Below are 21,577 nucleotides of genomic sequence, written 5' to 3'. Positions count from 1 at the left end.
ACCAAGTAAAACCTTGGCATGTGAAAGTTCTATTTCTAGAAATAGGTGCTCACCAGCATTAGATGGAGGCGGCTGCGGCGATGTGCTGACAACCATGTAAGGAATATGTGAGCGAAGGTATATAGCAACACCACCGCCACCGCCCATCACCCGATCATTTCTAATAAGGTGGAAACCGGGAAGAGAGTAAGAAGAGGAAGGTAGACAGGGTTTTAACCAAGATTCTGAAATAAGGATGGCATGTAGATGCGTACAGTCAAACGAGGCCAGCATATCGGGAAAATGTGCCGGAATGCTCTGCGCGTTAATGTGGACTACATTAAAGTGCCCAGAAACACCTGAGAACAGAGAAGAAAGAGACTCAGAAAGTTGTGGGGTACAATAAAAGCTGTCATTACTACTTATAGAAACAAAATCCTCACTATCGCTATTCAGATCACTGGTAGACATTGATTATCAAATAAATATTGTGATATAAAATAATATATTTACTTAAAGTATATAAATAAAGATAGTATAGTAATAAAGTAATGTGTTAATAATATCTAAGAGAAATATAATTATTATATATATATATATTTTCTACAAAATTAGATGTTATATCCATCTGCCGGTTGTTTAGTGTCATAGAAAACTAAAAACAAAAACAATTAAAAGAGTTTAGTAGTAATGTGTGTCCAGGGAAATCATAAATAACATAAAGAGAGAAAGGGAAGAAAAAAAAAAAAAAAATAAAAAATAAAAAAAAAGAAAAATGTTAAAAAACTAAACGTTGCAGTATACGGAACAAGATTCACATGTCAGGTGTCAGGTGAAGTTATTGACAGATACATTAAAAGTGAAAAACAAAAGAATGGAAGGGTAGGTAATAAGTATCAGTAAAAGTAAATAAAATGAACTATAGTGAAGTGATACCTGACTTGAAATAAAGAATCAAGGGGTAGGACACATATTACTTCTTAGTAGCTACAGCGCGGCGAGTTTTCGGCGCGACCGAAGTTTTCATCACAGCCGCGGGTTTAGCAGCGTCCACAGGAATCCGACCGACGTCTGACAGCGATACAACTCGATGACGACCACTGGAGTTTAAGACAAATACGTTGCCCTGGTTTGTCCAACACTTGGTGACGCCGAATTTTTCGCGTGCCGCCAGGAAGATGTCGTGTCGAGCCTTTGTTAGGAACTCTGATAATGTAATACCAGAACCCTTGAGCTTAGTTTTATTATGCCAAAGGTTGTCACGAACCACGGCGTCCTGCAGCTTCACCAGAATCGGCCTAGACTTCTGAGGAGAAGGACGACCCAGCCTCTGGCAGCGTTGTATATCACCAACCGTGAAGTCAGTGATTCCCAGCCGCTGAACCACTATGTCAGCAATAACTCGAGCAGTGTTCTCGTTTTGCGCTTCGTCAGCGCCATGAATGAGCAGGATTTTTCTACGTCTCTGCATCTCCATGGTGTCCACGCTGCGAGATAACGTCTCAATTTGCTGTTGCAGCAGGTTGAGAGTCTGGGTAACGAACAACCGAAATGAGGCAAACTCCGCTGCTATCCCCGAAGTACCAGTGGAAGAATTTGAAGCCTTCTGCAGGTCGCATTCAAAAGAGGCCATTCTCGTTTGGAATTCTTGCTTCAGTTCTTCAATAGTCGACCTCAATCCAGATTCCATTGTGATGTGATGGTGTGAAGAGTGAAGTGTAGCAAGTTAAGGATAATGTAGGAGGAAATACACACTAAACCCGGCAGGTAGACAGTTTAGTCAATAGTAGCAGACATAAAATACTGAAAAATACTGTCTTTTACTAATTTTAAATGTAAATTAAAAGTAGAGCAAAACCAAATGTGACTCTTCTTTACAACTACCCACGACGAAAAGTTATATATTAATTATATATTTTTTTAATCACTTAATTGTTTTTTAATCACGCAAAAGTCCACAGCAAATATTGACAATGATCCAGGCGAAATCGAATCGCGATTAGTAGGTAATACTATATAATAATAATACATGTATAAGACACTGGGCTTCCTCTACTATTGAAAGGGTTTAGGCCTTAGTCCACTATACTGGTTTAGGCCGAGTTGGAAGACTTCTTCCCTCGAAATCGTGAAGAATTCTCAGGTATGTAGGTTTCCTCACAATGTTTTCCTTCGCTGTTACACTGAACTATGATTAATAAATAAAATAAATACGTATGTAGTATCGAAAAAGTCAGATGTATTCGAACCTGGGGACATTGTCTCGGCAGACCGTTTCCTTCGAACAGTTTGTTTATTTATTTATTTAAGGACCTCCAAAGAAGGATACACGGCATATAATAAATACAATGTCGTAGCATTTTTACAATTAGCAATGTGGCGTGCCTCTTCAATTGTAGGAGACCACAGCATGCAAATTTATATATTAACAGTTAGTTTATATATCTTCGCCTCCACGACCCTTCAGTGGGAATGAGGAAACATTTGCTAGATACCCCACAGCTTAACGTAATTAGTTGAAGATTAATTATTGCACAACATAAATCATTAGTCATAGGGGTCATTTCCTCTTAATCATCATTGCACGTAATCGTCTCTGCTAGAAGTGTCATAGTTTATGGCATTCATTTAAGTGAACGGTATGTACTTTTTAACAAAGATATATATTTAAAATGATATACCTAGTAGTGTTAAATATTTAGTGGTTTTCTGCGCGATATATTTTTTATTGCGATAAGAAAATATATCGACGCTAGAAAGCATAAACGCTGTAACCCTGAAAGTATGAACTGTACACCAGAGCCAAAAAACTTTTGAAATTTTAGAAAAAAAATCATAACTCGTGAACCGTTACACCTACAAGCTTGCGGTTTTTAGCAAAGTTGTGCAGTTTGTGCTCAGCTATAATATGGTCATTAGCTATTTCATCTAAAGTTCCTGGACAAGATTTAATATGGGTTACAGCAAATAGAACTTTTTTGAGACCTTGAAAACGCTGTAACCATATTAAACAAAGTATGAAAGATTCATTTTGTCACTTTTTTGGGAAAGCATAAACGTTGTAATTAGCATACTCTCTATTTTAAAATGCTGTAAGCAATGGAACAGACTATACTTAAACGTCAATAAAATGCTGTAACTATGGTAGAAGTTGAAAAAAAAGACTTTTAAAAAGTTAAAAACTAATATTTTTATTAGGAACTCTCTTTTTGACTACAAAATTATTATATTAAATAAACTTTTATCACTCTACTGTATATTCCTTTGCAGAAATGTCTTTTACATTAAATGGTAAGCAATAAAAACAATTTAAAAATATAAAAATGAGTAATCCTTTACTTTTATGATTCAACCTCTCACTGATTTTTAACTCTACTATATTATAGACTTTTTCTTTTTATTTTTCATTAATCTTCTGAACATCTTTATTCCTTTTGAACAGCGTTCTCGGAATCAGCTTCTTTTGCTTTGGAATCTTCGAAGAAATAACTTAAAAATGAAATTCTTAAAAAAAATCATAATCGAATCATAACAACTAGCTTTAAAAGCTATATAAGCAATATTAATAATTAAATAAAACAAATAATATAAATACAATTTATAAAATAAATGAAACAAATACAATAAATAAATAGGTAATAATAATTGTTTTCTTCAACTAAATATTATAGACAAAATTAACTTTGGTCAATATTTCCTTATCATTGTACGTTTGATTGTTGAGGATCTTTTGTTTCTTCAGAAACATTATTGTTATTATTAGGTATTGACGATGGGTATGGAGCTGGTGTCGTAAAAGAAAACACGGTACCTTTTTGGTTCCAACGTTTTCTTTCTGGAAATTTCGACCTTCAGAATAAGCCCCGTAGACGGCTGGAAACGAAAGTGAATACTGAGGAATTAAAAGTTATTATGGAAGCGGATCCATCGCAAACCACTTTAGAGTTAGCTGCAGGGTTCGGTGTGAGCGATAAAAGTATTTTAATCCTTTTGAAGCAAATCAGGAAAGCAAAATAGCTTGAAAGGTACCTCATAGATTGAATGAATCAAACCAGCAAAAACGCGTCGAATGCTGCGTTACATTGCTCAACCGATACAATAATTATAGGATTTGTAATCGAATGATAACCTGTAATGAAAAGTTCTTCACAATGGCTGGATCCTAGAGAACCATCCAAATCCTGCCCCAAGCGAAAATTGATTCAAAGAAAATTAGTTTTGAGTGTTTGGTGGACTAGTGCTGGTGTCGTTCACTAACGCTTTCTAAAATCTGGCCAAACGATTATGGCAGATATCTATTAACAGCAACTGCAAACCATGATGAGCAAACTAGCTGCCATACGGAGGCTGGTCAATCGCTGTAAGCCACTGCTGCTTCAGGACAAGGCTAGACCACACACTGCACAACAGACAGCCACTAAACTAGAGGAGATGCAATTGAAATGTCTGCGACATCCGCCGTGCTCTCCCCGGACCTTGCTCCAACAATTACCATTTTTTTCAGTAAATTCGATAACTTTTACAAGGAAAAAAATTCGACTCAGATGTGGCATTCCAAACCGCCTCCAGAAAGTTTATTGATTCTCGCCCCCATGTTTTTACAAAATGCCAATTTCTCATGTCAAAACCTAGTATTAAGAATTTCTATCAATTTTTCGTTTATTTCTTTATAAATTTTTTCACTGAGAATCTTTATTTTTTTATTATTACAATTTTCAGTTTCATCTGTCATAACATCATTATTTGAGATGGAATTACACTCTAGTATTAAATATTTTCGCCATATACGACGTTCAAACGACATCTGGAATCAAATTACTAAATATATTATTTAATTAAGTAATTTTAACATTTATTCTTAAAATGAAAAAAATAATCTCAGGACGTTTTTATTATAACTTACAGACTTATTTTATCTACTGATTTTGCTTATCAAAATTACAAAATTTTAGTCAATGTCAATTAAGACATATTCAAGATATCAAGAAATGCTTCAAAATTGTATTACTAAAATTAATATTGCTCCTACATTTTACATAACGATAGTAGTTAGGTTATAATTTAACTATTACAGTAAATCATAATAAAAGGAAACATTGGACAATGGTTAATTAGTGTATAATCAATAAAAAAAATATGAATGTAATTAAAAACTTATCGTTAAAAGAGCGCCCAATTGGCGGAAAGCTCCAACTTACAGCAAACACAACACTGCACGACACGAAGCGACTAAGACGTTTCGTCGGCTGCAAAAAGGTGCCACGCGACTGTATTAACAGACAGTAATTCAAAGATTTTCAAACGATCGATACGGTACGGATCGTATTTTCAAAAGATGTAAAAGGATTTAAATTAGTAATCTCCTCATGTCACATACCATGTAAACATTGTAACCTTTAGGTGTAACCTTTAGAGTGTATATTATTTACATACCCCATAAACGCTGTAACCTGAGTGTGTCTAAAAATGTTTTCCCGTATTAACGTAGTAACCATGGTCACACTTTAGATTACGACCGATCAAATGGTGTAAGTACCTTTACTACAAAAAACACTCGTTTTTCGGTGGGTTACAGCAATATAAAGTCTGAGATATGTAAAAAAATGACCAAAATTTTACGCTGTGCAAAAATTTTTTTTCATCCTAGAGCAACGAGCATGGGTTCATTCGACGCAGAAAAATTTCCTGATTCCAACGGTGTAAAAAACGTATTTTCGATATTTCAAGGGTTACAGCGTTTATGCTTTCCAGCGTCGATATTTTAAAATTTCCAGAATGTTTATACTTGTTTTATAGGAATTTAAAGATATTATAGGAATTTATAACCTTCACGATCGTATGTGCGATACACATTCCGATTGGGTTAGAAAATGCTTTATTTGAATTTCCAGTATTTTTATATAATTTGTGCAAACAAATAAATTTTAAAATGACCAAAATGTCATGTCTTATAGAATTTTATTAACAAAAGATATCCTACAATTTTGTATTTTTCCTAGCAAATGATTAAGTTATTTACTAGCTACTCCAAACCTTTGAACCACCTACTTATTAATAACAAACCATCGTTCTCCAATTTTCATAAAAAAAAATATATATTGACATTCTATTAAACAAAAAGTATTATAAACATTAACTCACAACACTCGATATATGCAACTGGCCGGATCATTTCATCCGTATTCAGTTAAAGTTAGGGCTCTTATCACACTGGCGAATTGCAGACAAATTCACAGCGATGCGAAGGCGCTGCGTGCTCGTCCATTGTAATGAGACCGTTAACTTTAGTTAAACACGGATCAAACAGCACGGACCTAACGAAATTATAACAATCGATTGATTGACCCGAAGCGTTGTTTAACCGACTTCAACAAATATGTGTTATTATGTGTACACTTTGAGTATGACAGTTGGCATTTCACGAACGATAGCGCATACTGGTCAGACAACATTTTTACCCCTTTTTTTGAAAAGGTCGCCATAACCACTTACGCAGGATGGGTAACAAGTTTACATTTGCTGCTTCGAATGTATATAAAATAGGAATTTAGAACCAAATACGTCAATATAAATGCTATGGTGAAATAACTAAACGCAAACGTAACTTTGTCGCGGTATACGTTACGTATTGCAAAATGATGTCATAATTGCATTAACTTAATTAACACTCGCCATTCGTTTGTTAGTATCAACTATTGGTAATTGTTTGCTTAGTGAAAAAAATTATGCTATAAAAACACGTTGTACGTAATTAAGAAGTTTTAAATAGGAATTAATCGGCCATGACAATGTGTAGGGCTCGAATAAATATCACATCGGAATATGATTGATAAGCAGATGTTTTTGTTTTGCGACCACGAAACGTTTTTATTCATTGACGTCGCGTCTTCCTGATAACGGCAAATGTCTAGTAAAGACAACTAACTGTTTTATGCTAATGCAGTATCTTTGCCAATTAATGTTAGATGTGTGCTAAAAATATAGTTTTTTCATATTCATCGTTTTTTCTAGTTGGAATTACAGCTGTTGTTTATGTTTAGGGTCTAAATAACAATCATTGTAATCTCTGTGTTGTGTTTTGTTTATCCTATTTTATCTTATGTAAGTATGAGTTGTCGTAAATAAAAGAATGTTTTTATTTATGTTAACAATTACCAGAGGCACCGTATGCACTTATTTCATTTTTGTCCAAGACGTGGAAAAGTATGTTATAACTAATAACTATTATGGATTATTGAGACCTAAATGGACCTCGAAGGATCACGCTGACGCTGTCCATTTATCGCTGAATAAAACCATACTACTAAAAAAAACTGATCGTTTTTTGAGCAGAGTACACGCGATGCCCATGTTCAATAAGTATTCATTTTTTAATCACTTCAACAAGACCTGCCTATTACTAAAAGACATACAATAAAATGCTCTTTGTAAATTATACTTTGCTTTAACGTTGAATAGAACATCGTGAGAAAAACTGCATACCAGAGAAGTTCTATATAGGAATTTTGAGGGTGTGTGAAGTCTACAAATCCGCACTAAGCCAACGTTGTGGACTGAGGCCTAATCCCTCTCAGTAGTAGAAGAGGTCCGTGCCCAGCAGTTGGTCAGTATTTAATGCAGCGTTGATTATATTATACAATAAATTGCGATATTTATGTTACCTTAACCTCCATTACAAACCTTGTGCGAAGACAAAAAACTAAAACTTACGAACTAGTGTAGGAAAGTGTGGTGCACAATTTCATTGAACAATAATAGTGTAGTTTCTAAGTATTTATAACACACGAACAAAGTGTTTTTATGTTACCAGAGTTCAAGAAAATGTCTAAAATATTGTGTATAGTTGTTGTAATTATTATCTAGACAATATTTTCTATCAGTGTTATAAACTATAGTATTTTTTTGCTAAGAACCTAGTCCTTACAAAAAAGGATAAAAAAATTGGTCATGCTCAATCAAATCGCAAATTAGTACATACAAAGGCTCTTGAATAAGGAAGACGTTGCAGTTGATTGCTAGAAACGTCTAATTTGTATAGTTTATTCGAAGTATAACGCAAAAACTTATGAAAACATTTGCTATAAAATACATAGGCTAATAACGTAATTATGTTCTATTTAATTTTTTTAAAGTTAGTGTTTGAAAATATCGATTACTCTTTTATAATTGTAATATATTTTGTAATCAAGATCCAGCTCTTTAAACGAGGAAGCTGACATTATACCTTTGCAGGATAATGGTTTTATAGTAAGTTTTTCATAAAATATTATTTAAAAAAGTGAATTCATCTCAAACAAATAAAAAATCGTATTGCGGGAATATAAAAAAACGAACACTGTCCATTACTGTCTCCTATGAAGCTTATATCTTGTTCCCTTAGACGTTTTCTTTTTGTACATAACACCCAAAACCGCCTTATTATACTATTTACAACCAATCTAAAACACATCAGTTATGAACCCGTTCCCAGTGTCAACTATATAAAAAATCAATTTGTTATGTCCGTAAGGTCGGGCAATTCAGTTCCAAGTGAGCGTGGTTCCTGCTTCGGATTGTTGGGCCTTTGTGCCGGCGTGAGCAATTCACACTTCGCCCCGCTCGCTTCATTGTGTGCCCAAGCTGCGTGACGCAGGGCTGGTCGTTAAAATATGGCTGATATTTTTTATACGACGAACAATCGCCTATTAAGTCTATGAATATGAATCCTAGACTTTTAACGTATCCTTATCTAGTATGATAGACAAGGCTTTGAATAGTTTTTTATACAATTTAATGATAAGATGAAGCCGTTTGCTTGATGGTAGACAGTTCAGCCAGTAACTAGTAACACAATGAACTTAGAAAATGTCTGAATGCATTGTGGTCGATCTTGACAAAATATATCTTTAACCTCATAGGCCTAGAGATTTAAGATTTCAAAGGCTAAAACGCTTTAGATAGAAACAGCTGAACATGTGGATATTTAGTGGCAGAATATATTCACAGAGAAGGACTAAGATACACTAAGATACTAAGATACTTATCAGCTAATGTTTAATAATTATATTTTCAAGGAGTGAGTTCTACTTAATACAAATTAAGTCATACGTTACTTATTTAATTAGTATAATGTACATTGACTCATTCTTAATATAATTTTACTTGCAATTCCTGTACATTTGTTAGATTTTCTAATAAAATAAAACAAAAAATCAAGTAACAAAATTAAACATCTAAACATTATAATGAAAACTGAATTTTGCATAAAGGCCTTTTTAAACGTAACCTGAGCTAACATTACAGAATAATTTACGTGCAAAACATATTCCATTAAAAGTTTTATCGACTAATTAAGTGGGGAATCATGTTTCCTTCGCATATTACGTCATGAAAGACGTTAGAAAATGTCAACTTTGTACAACTCAATTAGAATTTAGTTTTAGATCCAGAATATTGGTGTCTGTGTATTATAAGCAATATTGGAATATGGGTTTTTCTGCTCAGTATCAGCCCGGAGTCTGGAATTTGTGCCCGATATGGCGATAGGCTCGCTCCCTATCACGTCATGGGTCGGAATATACTTGGTGAAAAGTGGGTGCCTTAGTTGCACCTCTGCATATCCCTTCGGGGATAAATGCGTGATATTGTGTTATCTTTTAACTCCAAAGGGGTAGGTAGAGACATAACTGGTGCGCCTACTTCCCGCCTTGTGTTTTCCGTTCCATGATGTGATGGGCATGACCCTACTGCCATTTCGGACTCAAATTCCAGATCTCGGGCTGATCAGAGAAAACCCAATATCATTTGGCTCGACCGGGAGATCAAACCCGAAACTGCAATCGTACTGTAACAACTAGTCACTGAGGCAGTATATAACATAATTATCACCATTTTTTTTGTTTTAATTCAGTCGAAATTGATAAAATTATTTTTTATGATTTAAGTATGAACCCTAAGTAATGTCTTTGATATAATTATACGAGTCACAATGGTGACCGCAAACAGTTTCCCCCGTTTTATTGTTGACGTTATACCATATTTATATAATTTTATACGGTATAGAAATATTAATGTTGCATTAGGAAGGGAAATGGGATAGTGATTTCCTATATAACACCACGACCATAATTACAATGGTCGTTGTGTTGTCTTACAGACGTTTCAAAAAAGAATCATCAAAATCGGTACACTCAGTCAAAAGTTCTGAGGTAACAAAGATAAACAAAACAGGTGGATTGAGAGCCTCCTCCTTTTTCTGAAGTCGGTTAAAAAGCCAACTAGTTTGGAAATAAGAAAGGAATTGTTGGAGATGTTTGATAGACACATAGACAGGCTGATTCCAAAAGGCGACAAACTTTTGTAAGTCTTCATCTGGTTGTTTACATCTGGTGTACCGTGGTTGCTGTTCGAGTGGGTACAAGTAGCATGCTACTAGGAATCCAGGAATTCCACCTTTTCAAGTCCTTTTAAGTCGTATCGAAATGAAAAGCCGCGATTTATCGTAAGAAACATTTGTTTCCAGGAATTGTTTTAAGTAATTACTGTAATGATACTAGTTTTCTTATATGAGTATATCAGTTGAAATAGGAGACGATTTTTAGTTTTTGTATTTTCAAGTAATAAAAGTTGTTTCTATATTTCGTCGCTAGATGGCATTGATAGAACCAAATGTATCGATCAATGTGGTAATTTAGTTTGATGTTCAGAATAACATCTGATCAATTAGAGTATTCCGTTTACTACGACAAGGTGAATACAAGAGACCCAGATATAATTGTATTACTGGAAGCGAAATAACTAATTTCCAATTCCAGTTACCATTCTTAGAGTTTCAAACCAAGCTTTTATATTATAAATATTAAGGTAGATAATCCTTTGTCTACCATCTTTAAAAAAATAGGGCTTACATTGCCCCGTTTGTACAAACCTTGGCTCCGATCCCTACACAAACCACATAATCAATTGAATCTGTACATCGCGTTTCCCAAATCAAGGATAACATCCTTGCTACACAAATGGCCAGACAGACTATTAAGCTTAATAAAATTTTCGATGCAACCACAAGAGGTTAGAACATTTGGTGTACAGGATCAAACTAAGGCGTATAATCGTAGGTGATAAAATTAACACAACTCTATGTTTAAACGATATTATTATTATACTAATATACATTTTAAAGTTTATAGATATAAAGAATGTTAGGCTAAATCACGTTAATAATTTGGGTGAAAGTAAACACCTAAATAGACAATGTCCCGGATTAATTTGTGGAATTTTTATATAAAAAAATGCACGAATTGAATTCGTTTTTTAAATATAATTTTCACATTTCTTACAAGGCAGGTACTGATATATTTTAGAAAGATACAGGACCAATGACTCCCTAAGCCTTTTTCAAATTCGACCCTGTCAATGGAGTCCAACAGACGCCAAGGAACGGAAGTCACGTCCTCCACGATTGTTAGGATCTGTTATTATACTGTGATGGCACTTTAAAAGTCCGTTTATATACTAATAACATGAAATGGGACGCGATGTAACGTTTAGTCTTTTTTACAATTTCATTTTGGAAATTATGAATTAATGGTAAAGGAAAGAAATTCCTAAATTAGTGGTTATTGTAGGATATTATATTAAGGTAATAAATTAAAAACGTATATAAAAATATATTAAAAACGAAGTTATATTTTGCCGCGCATAGAATATCCAGGGGATGTCACTTTACAATTTGTAAAAAAAATAGTATATTTAAAAGGGAAAATTTTCAGAGAATATCGACCTACTGCAGTAAATAGCGCTTGAACTTATAAGCTAGGGTGTTGTCAAAGATGTATTAAAAGAGTAAATCAATTATTGTTAGAGAAAGTACCTAAATTATTTTCATCCTTTAAATATAATATATAAATGTATTCAATATAATAACACTAATCTACGTCTGATAGGTAACTTAATACCATTTATGTCCTCGAGCGTTCTTAAAAATTGTAGAATTGTGTTTTTAAGAGACACGGCGTAATATTTTCACGTATCATGAAAATATTCACTTAATTATATGTAAATACATAATATATTAAACTTTAATTGTACTAATTGCAAACAACAAACCCGAGTTAAAGAAAATCATTTGATTACCGACAAACAAATTATTTCTTACTTGTAAAATACCTTATGTTGATGCGGGAAATTAGCTCCGGATTTATATATATACTATAATTTATGCGTGATCTCAAAATGTTAGTTCACGAATATGAAAATGTTATTTATTTTGCTATTCAAATTTTAAAGATAGCAGCTAATCATTTATGCCTATAATGTCTTAATGCAGCCATTACTTTTCTACGAAATGATTTATATCTTCGTCTACACGCCAAATAAATTTGACTTAGGATCGGAATTCTTCACACACAAAAAATATCGTACGTGCAATTTGAAATCGATATCGCAAATTGCATGCACACGTAATATAAGACGAGCAAGCCGTCTACGTGACGCTATTTAGCGCCCAAACGACGCAAGCGCGAATTGGAAATCAAAACAAGCATTGATCCACAATCAAAACGAATCGAAACTTTAACGTCGTGATCGATACTGTGCCATCCGATTATAGGAATTACGATCGTTTGTGCATATCGAATATTCGAATTACGAAACCTTACATCCCAGACCGTAAGGTAGAATTTAAAGCTTTCAGAATTCCATTTTCAAATTTCAACCTTACATCCATTGGCTTAAAAACCGAACGCATTCTCTTTTCGGCCAGTTTGAAAATTGCGACTGAATCGATGGTTCGATTAAACTCAAAATCGATTGTGAAATGCCGTTCAGAAACACTGCGAATACAACTATTTCTTTGGATTATATTAAATTATAGCTAGCCGTGAAAATCGTCCAGTAATGTGTTGGCAAGATTACCGATCCGTGGGACTGCGAGAACGTATCATTTGGTTTCGATCTGGCGGATGGCTAAGTGCGGCTAATGGGCGCAATCTTTGAATTAGCCGTTACATATTGATTTTTGTTTTATTTTAACATATAAATTATAGTTGTAGCACTTGTATAATTATTTTTCTATTGATCTAGAGAGTAAATGTTAGGTAATCATTATTTTACCAAGCGCTGTTGTCATAGCACATTTACTAATGAGAAATATAGATTAATATTAGATTGTATGGAAAAAATCACGTTAATGTACGTGTAATTTATCCCGATAAGGTTTAATCTAAAGAAATGATTCATACAAGAAAAGAATAGCATTAGCATCTGTTAAAACAACATTACCGCGCGGCGACACGCTCGCTTGGCGTTCGGAAACACTAATATTACCAAGTTGACGTAATTTGTACACAATGTACACTGACTTTATTGTGTGGAAGGGTTCCGTGTAATAGTTTCGTTTACTATGAAATTTCGTTCACTGCCGTAGTTTGTGGGGATTTATATGTTTTAAGGGAATCAATTAAAAATATTTTGCGGATCTTATCGCTGTTTTTTATGATAATTTTCTCCCGACTTTTCGAAGACTTTGCAAGACAGTCCGCCGTGACCACGAAGGCTGCAATAAAATAGTTTATTTTAATGTCTAACATTTGTGTAAACATAAGAATCGTTATAAAGAAGTTATGGGGTTGGAACAGATTGCCGAGAAAAAGGTCCATAGGTTCCAAACCCAAAGGCATGCATCTCTGTCATATTTAAAAAGTTGTCTGAAAATTATCGGTTGTGTTAATAATGCAGGAGAACATTGTGAGGAAAACTGCATATTTGATTTCTACAAAAGGATTTAGAAAGTATATGAAGTCAGCCAAACCGCACTAAGCCAGCGTGGTGGACAACTCTTAGTAGATAAGGCCCGTGCAAACAGCGGAACAATATATAATACGGCTGTTATTACATCAAAAATTCTTATGGACAATTCTTCGGTATGTATATTCCCTCACCACTAAACCAAACAATAACTGATAAACAATACACACAACTTCGAATTCTTTCTAACGAGAAACCACCTTTATTTCACCTCTTTTTCACCCGCAGTACCCTGAAATAGAATATGGTAAAACGTTAGTTGGCACAACTAATGTCGGCCGGTGTAATGAGCCTCTTATCTGACTAATTAAAAGTCGATTTAGCGCGCTTTCTAGTCGCACCGGTGACACGGCGGAATCCTTTACGATATGATTGATGTTCGTGACAGTTATAAGTAATTAGTAGACAGTTGGGGTGTAATCGCTTTGTTTGTTTTTTTTAGAAATCATTAATTATCACGTTGTTTAGTGTGGAAGGTGAATATGGTATGTTATTTAAATATTTCTTTCATGTGAGGTCGGACTGTGTATTTTCAGACTGGTTGGTGGAAATAAAGAAGGATTTACCGGCCTTTTTATTACCGGCTAGAGATGTGCCAGCAACCCTCTTTGGGGAAGTGGTATTATATTTATATATTTTAATCAACAACTATTTTACTGCGTAATATTTAATACGATTTAGCAGTTGCGGATAAAAAGAAACATCGATCATGGAAATTATACATATTTTCATGTATAGCACGAATACACACAACCGAGGAGATCAGCTAAAATCCGCATATAATAACTGCTTGGCCGTGATCTGACCGTCAGTGCAACGCTGACGGCCAAAATACATAATATATACTGTACTTAATCGGTGAAACACGTGTAGGTATACTATCAGTAAAATTGTGTTAATAGGAAAAATCTACCTATAATTTTATGTTGTGACTATTTTCAGAGTAGATATTTACAATATATCTACTGTCTGTTTATAAATTTACTTTCACACGGAATATTTCGTATTAATAAAGTTTATTATATGTAAAATGAAAGTTTAAGGCATTAAACAATGAACAAAAGGTGTCGCACATTTACTATTAGTAATAAAACTATAAAATGCACGTTAAGCTGAATTTTATCTTCAATTTTATTGCACAGTAAAACAACTTGTAACATTGTGAATATATGTGATAAATGAGAGAGTTGTGTTGGTATATATACGATCAGTTATTACCATATATATGTACATAAGCTGTATGTGTCTTAGATTTTTTTATGTGCACGGCAAATTGACCCATTGCTCCTGATGGTAAGTGGAGTGGGGTCCGATAGAATATCGATTGATTTGAGATGATTCCTCGGCAGTTTATGTAATTGTGCCTGTTGGAACCGGATATACACAGGCTGATCCCGGAACGCGACACATTTACGTAGGCTACTATAGTGGGTTTTAACACGTTGTGTACAGTAGTTGTTATCCGGGCAGATATGAAATATATTCTACCACCAGCAAAGCACTAGAGGAAGGTAGTCATAACAAAAAGATGTAAGATCAGCCCAGATTAATGTTATATGATTCGCAAAGTATTTATCCAGAATATTGTTTCTCATCTCTCGTAAAATGGTACTACACCACGTAGTTATATTTAAGAGCGGTTTTTGATAACGTATTTAAACAGCGTAATTCGATAAAGTAAGTACGCAAATATTCCTTACTGAAGACAATATCATAGTTTTAAAAATGATAATTACGACAAAGCTTTATTTACCTAATAAATTTAGACTGTTCTAATCAAAGACCTAGCCTAATTGGGTGTGAAACGGACTGCCGAGACGAATGTCCGCAGGTTCAAATCCCAAGGGCACACACCTCTGACTTTTCTAAAATCATGTGTGTATTCTTTGTGAATTTATCGTTCGCTTTAACGGTGAAGGAAAACATCGTGAGGAAACCTGCACATCTGAGAAGTTCTCTGTAGGAATTTCGAAGGTGTGTGAAGTCTACCAATCCGCACTGGACCAGCGTGGTGGACTAAAGCCTAATCCCTCTCAGTAGTAGAGGAGGCCCGTGCTCAGCAGTGGGCAAGTATATAATACAGGGCTGATATTATTATTATTATTATTATTAATCAAAGACAGTTTATATTCGAGAAATGTATCAGTTAAAACCTCTAATTTTATACGAGCCATAGACAATAATTTTCCCTTTGATTGCTCCGGTGGCGTAGTTGTAATTATACACGGTACGAGCACAAGTACCACGCGGAGGTCCTGGGTTCGCATCTCGGGTCGGGCCAAATAATAATTACGACTGGGTTTTCCATCATAAAAATTACTCAGTCCCAGCTCGAAGTCAGGGAGTTGGCGGTGTGATACCCCGTGCCTCGGAAGACACGTAAATCCGTTGGTCCTGTGCCTGATATCTCTCCGGTTATGTCAGATTGCCGCGTTACCGGACTGTGAGATTGAAGGAACAGAAAGTGCACCTGTGTACTGTGCACTATAATATATCCTACATACCTAGCTGATCTACATCGAGATTGGCCACCGTGGTCGAAATTCGGCTAGGAAGGAGAAAGGAGTCACAATTTTCCCACAGTACGGCCGTGTAATGCGGCCAAATGTTGTCGCTTTAAAAATCAAACAGTTCCCTTTTTCACTTCAAACAGTGGTTCAGCGAGACGAATCGATTCTGTTACACAGGTCAGTTTGTTTAGTCCAACCCGACCGAAACTGGCCAAAAAGAGAACTCGTGAATTGAATCCCTGGACTACCCATATTTGGAATATGATTTACATAAATTATCGCTATACATTGCGCATTAAGTGTTCAAAGAGTTATTAATATTACAGTCCAAGCACGCAATGGATGCGTTGCAACTTAAACTGTTGTATAAACGAGGTAATTTTAAGTGGTAAGAGCAGGACTGAAAAACACCATCATCACGAGCGCATCCCGGTCGAAAATGGCCGTGGTAATGATATTTGTTCGTTGATTTTATCTGTTTTGGTCCGTAACTTGATTTGTTGAACTTCGGTTTCGTCGCGGGTCCGTAAGGGGTCGTTTGTAATGAATTTGATTTAGATGACGTTGAACTTTGCATTTGGCAAGATTTGTAGAGTTTATGATGGTCTCTTTATACTTTTGAGACTAAGATATAATTTAGAGCCACGATACCAACTTCTATCGAAAAATATTATACTGTCAGGTAACTTTTATATGTTTGTATCGAAAACAAAACAAACATTCAAGTCATATTACTTTAAGAGTACGTGCTAATACGTACATATTTTATACAAAACCTACTCATAAATTATAAAATAGATACCAAGAACATCAGTAATTAAAAACATTGTATTAAGATAGATGACTAAGATTTGTACGGAGCCACACATTAGCAAAGATTTTCGCGAAAGATATGCATTGTCAGTTTTATTTTACGCAAATGTGTTTTCATTAGGCACGCTATTGAATTATATTTCTCATGCGTACTTCGCACATAATAGTCTTTGGTAATGGTCGTTGTCAGTCAATGAAATATACTCAAAGACTTTAATTTTACATTGGGAAAAAATTACTTAGAAAAAGTCATGTAAAAGCCAAAAATTTTTACTTATAGGGTTAAATTACTTGATTTGTTTATTTAACCATAATAATTTATAAGACAATGGCCTAAAGTGTATTTTAAGTTATTGGAGATTGCAATATCTCTCAACTCGATTTAATGCTAATCGACATCGTTTGGCATTGCATCTTTACATAGACATAAAAACAAACTCGACCTATTCAATTAAACCAAATAAACCTAAATTATGCAAATAAGGAAACGTCGCAACTAAATCCAATTGTAAACTAGCATTTAAGACCGTCACAAATCGCATCCTTTACCAAACTTGCTGATCAACAACCATTGTCAAAAAACAAAGAACTATAGGTTCAATTGTGATTGATTAAACAGATCAGAGTGTCGAGTGAACGTTCCCTGTAATTTGTTTTAAATTAACTGAATAAAAAATAAAGGAAACGAGCGGAATAGCCGATTGTCACATCCGGAGCGGTGACACTGGGCAAAAAAATGATTGAGTCACGTGACCGCAAGCGGACGGCGAAGTTTTCGGAATGTCTTCTGATTTGAGAGCGGTGGCCGATCTTTGGTCTTTTTTCTTGTTTGGTTTCCTTTGTAATTTTGATTTTCTTATTTTTAAGGTTCATTTATTTATTACTATTAATGAAGTAATATAGACTCATTTGGGTAAACGATACTTAGGTTTATGTTTGTAAGGCAACGATGGGGCAATAATGTGTACACTAATGTTCTCATGGCGGAGCATGCGTCCTGCAGCAATAGTTCACATATGCAAGGTATTTTAAGTCCGTTTGGTGGAACATTTACAGCTTTGTTATAAGTACAGCATTGAATTATCATCAATTTATTTAAAGGATTATTTCTCTATTGTAATGAAATATAATTAGATTTGCGGCCGATTAAATATGTAGGTTTAGCAAAACACAATGACCATATCCATTATGGCGACCTAGAAAACCCGTAAACATTAAGTTAATGCGCGCACATTACACAAAATAGCAAGTATTGTCATATTAAACGCTTTTATAAATGTAATACACTTTGACATTCATACAGAAATTACCGTTATGCGAAAGTTGATCGGCGGATGCGCGTAATTTTTTTCTAACGTCCGTTTCCGGTCCACACAGAACTGTATATTAAATTTGAAAAAAAAAATCATACCCCTAACTGAATTTACACGATCCACGACACTAATGACAGTAAAATAACAATTACTGAGCGACACAGATCTTATCTACGTAATTTGGTGCGGCCACTTCATGTAGCATAATAGCTGCGGTAGTTTTATTGTTATTTACACAAATAAAAACGTTTATTTGTACATTTTCCCAAAATTAAATATGAGCCAATTTATAATGGTGTTGTTAGTTAATTTCGTGTGATTCTGATGCTAAGAAATATTATTTCACGCGTCGTGAAGTTTTTAAATTGTTACGGAATTAGAAATCCACATTTTAAGTATATAACGAAATGTGTTCAATTTGTACAATTGGTAGAGTAAAATATAGTATTTATTTTCAAAATGTTTTAATAGGTATGAAACGACCTCAGATGCTGAGTGTTGTGATAATTCGGATTAGATTTCTGTTTATTTAATATTTAACAATGAATATATACTATACAACATTTAAGTTTAGGTATCGCATATTAAAATTTTGTCATAAATTAAGAAAAATCAGGAGCCTAAACTATTTAAAACCTATATATTTTTTAGTCTTACTAAAATTATAAATGTTTGTGAAAATATTTTGATGTTTCTTAGAAGTATGATCCTCTGAGAGGATTTGGATGAAATTTGGCACAGGAATAAACTACATTCTGGATATAAACAAAGGCTTTTAATCCTGGTCATTTGCTCCCATGGAAAATAGTGAAATTTTGAACCTAATTTATTAAGTAGGTGACGCTCGCGTCTTACATGCGCGTGCGCCTGTTGTTGTTGTGTTTAAGAAACTTTTGTAGTGGGAAAGGATTTTTACGAAGGCAAAGTCGCGAGCAACATCTAGCATTTATACATTTAAAACTATTAAATGTTATAACAAATATTATGTAGGTGCATTATTCGACATTTACACATGAATTAAGGCTGTAATGACAAGGTATGGATTTATAGTAGATTACTAAATATATTGAATGTTGAATTTTATGTCGTAATTATAATAAGTATAAAATATAAATTGAATTTATTATATTAAATAAAAATCTTTCAAGGCACCAATTTTTTTTTATAAGCTTTATAGCAATGTGGCCCCACTGCACCTGATGGTAAGTAGAGTGGGTCTAATAGAATGTTGACTGACGAGAGACGATTACCCCTTGACAGTCGACACAATTATGCCGGCTTGTTGGAACCGGATATACATAGGCTGATCCCAGAATGCGACACATTTGTGGGCCACGGTGGCGGATTTTAAACCCTTGTGTGCGGTGGTTGCTATCCGGACGGATATAAAATATCTACTAAAATATAAAATAACTAACAAGTTTATCGTTTTGTCACATTTTGGTTTCTATAAAACTAAAATAATTATGGGTACCATCTGATAATTATGTTAAATATTTTTTTTAACGGAAAAGGTGTAGATTTTCAACTAGAAATATTATCTAGGTATATTATTAAATATGACTAATGTTTATATAAGTCCCTTATGTGCACGTTTGTCGACAACAGCGGACAATTACCGCGTGTGACATTATGTCGTTTGTATAATTATACGTGGGTGGAAATCTACGTTGTTTTGTAATCAGTTGTTTGTAATGTGCAATCAGTTGGCGGCTTCTGTTCATTTAGAGTTATTACCATGATTGTGTTTCATTATAAAACATTTACATCCAAGCGTGTTGCAAAAAATGTTTAATGTATGCACGTAAATGTAATAAAATGATTCCGAACAAAGGTTGGCTAAGTGAGGTTGTAATTGGTTTAAAAATAAATGGATTTCATTGTTTTTGTTGATTGTGAGTTGTGACAATGTATTGAATATGGCATTTTATTTTGGCTTCAATTTTCTTAATATGAGGTGCAACGAAACCACTTTGCCGAACACCTAAATAATGTTTTCTTTTTTTTAACTAAGAAACATTTTGGTGAGGTTAACATTATTTTATATCTTAACTTGCGAGATAAAATATTCAACTTATGACATATATTTTTTAAATCTATTTTCTGATTACTACTAAATTATAATTGTTTGTAAAGGACTGACAATGTTTGGATTTTTGTTAATATATTTAGGTTGAAAGGCATACACAGTATAGTCTAGAATTATTATGCTTAAATTACCTTTTATCACAAATAATTTATTCCCGGTAGGTAACAGCTTGGCTGTGCCTTAAGCATTGATTTAGTCCACGGGCGGCAGATGCTGCTGCCTGCTTATCATCAAACGGACCGCTTGCTTGTTTGCCTACTACAATAATAAAATAAAATTCACTTCTTTTTTTATAATGATTTCACTTCTGCATCTCAATCGAATATTCGCGGTGGAAGATTTGTCTGATGCTAGAATCCTACTTGCTGCTTTATTAAAGCCGGCTCATCACCTAGTGCACGCCACGAAACTTTTCGTCTAAATTCTAAAATTAATTATGATAGTTCAATGAAATATATTAGAATCTTCAATCAGTCGCAATCGGCTTATAATGACTACCACGTTATTGAAGATTAGTTATAATTATACTAATTATTTCTATACATATCTATTTTTACATTTTGTTTTATTATTTACAACTAGCCGTGCCCGCGGCTTCGCCTGTACAGAAAACACTGTGTCACAAAGTTTCTACCGCGTAAATCCCGACCCACGAGATTTTTTACAACCACGCGACATCTTCAACAGTAATCGTTATATTTCAGTCAGTTTACATAAAACCGTAATGTACTATTAACCTAAACCTTCCTCAAGAATTGTACTATTTTTTAGTAAAAACCGTACAAAAATCCCTGTAGTAAATTTTGAGAAAACCGATCACATACATACAGACTGCTTTTGGGGACTATGTTTTATAATATGTATAGATATGTAGGTATCCGCTTAGATACCTTGGGTCAATATTCTATAATGTAGTATACTATTATTAGATGAAATGGAAGATTTCGTATACAAAAGGGTTTTTACTCATTTTTGTTGTTTATTTTTATAAAATATTCACCATTGCTTTTTAAAACGAATTCAGGCCATTTTACTATTGTATAAATGCAATTACTTATATAGAACATCAAGTGATACATTACTGGTCTCGT

The 21,577-nt window shown here is 34.1% G+C and overlaps 1 protein-coding gene across 1 annotated transcript; it reads right to left on the bottom strand.

The window, feature by feature from the left end:
• Nucleotides 1-761: 761 nt before the first annotated feature.
• LOC119190316 lies at nt 762-1,836 on the bottom strand. The gene has a single exon (XM_037442001.1). The coding sequence runs from the start codon at nt 1,667-1,669 to the stop codon at nt 953-955; it is 717 nt and encodes a 238-aa protein (XP_037297898.1). The 5' UTR covers nt 1,670-1,836; the 3' UTR covers nt 762-952.
• Nucleotides 1,837-21,577: the final 19,741 nt, after the last annotated feature.

Source organism: Manduca sexta, chromosome 23 (genome assembly GCF_014839805.1).
Source record: "Manduca sexta isolate Smith_Timp_Sample1 chromosome 23, JHU_Msex_v1.0, whole genome shotgun sequence".
Lineage (NCBI taxonomy): Eukaryota > Metazoa > Arthropoda > Insecta > Lepidoptera > Sphingidae > Manduca > Manduca sexta.
This window is presented reverse-complemented; position numbering and strand designations above follow the sequence as displayed.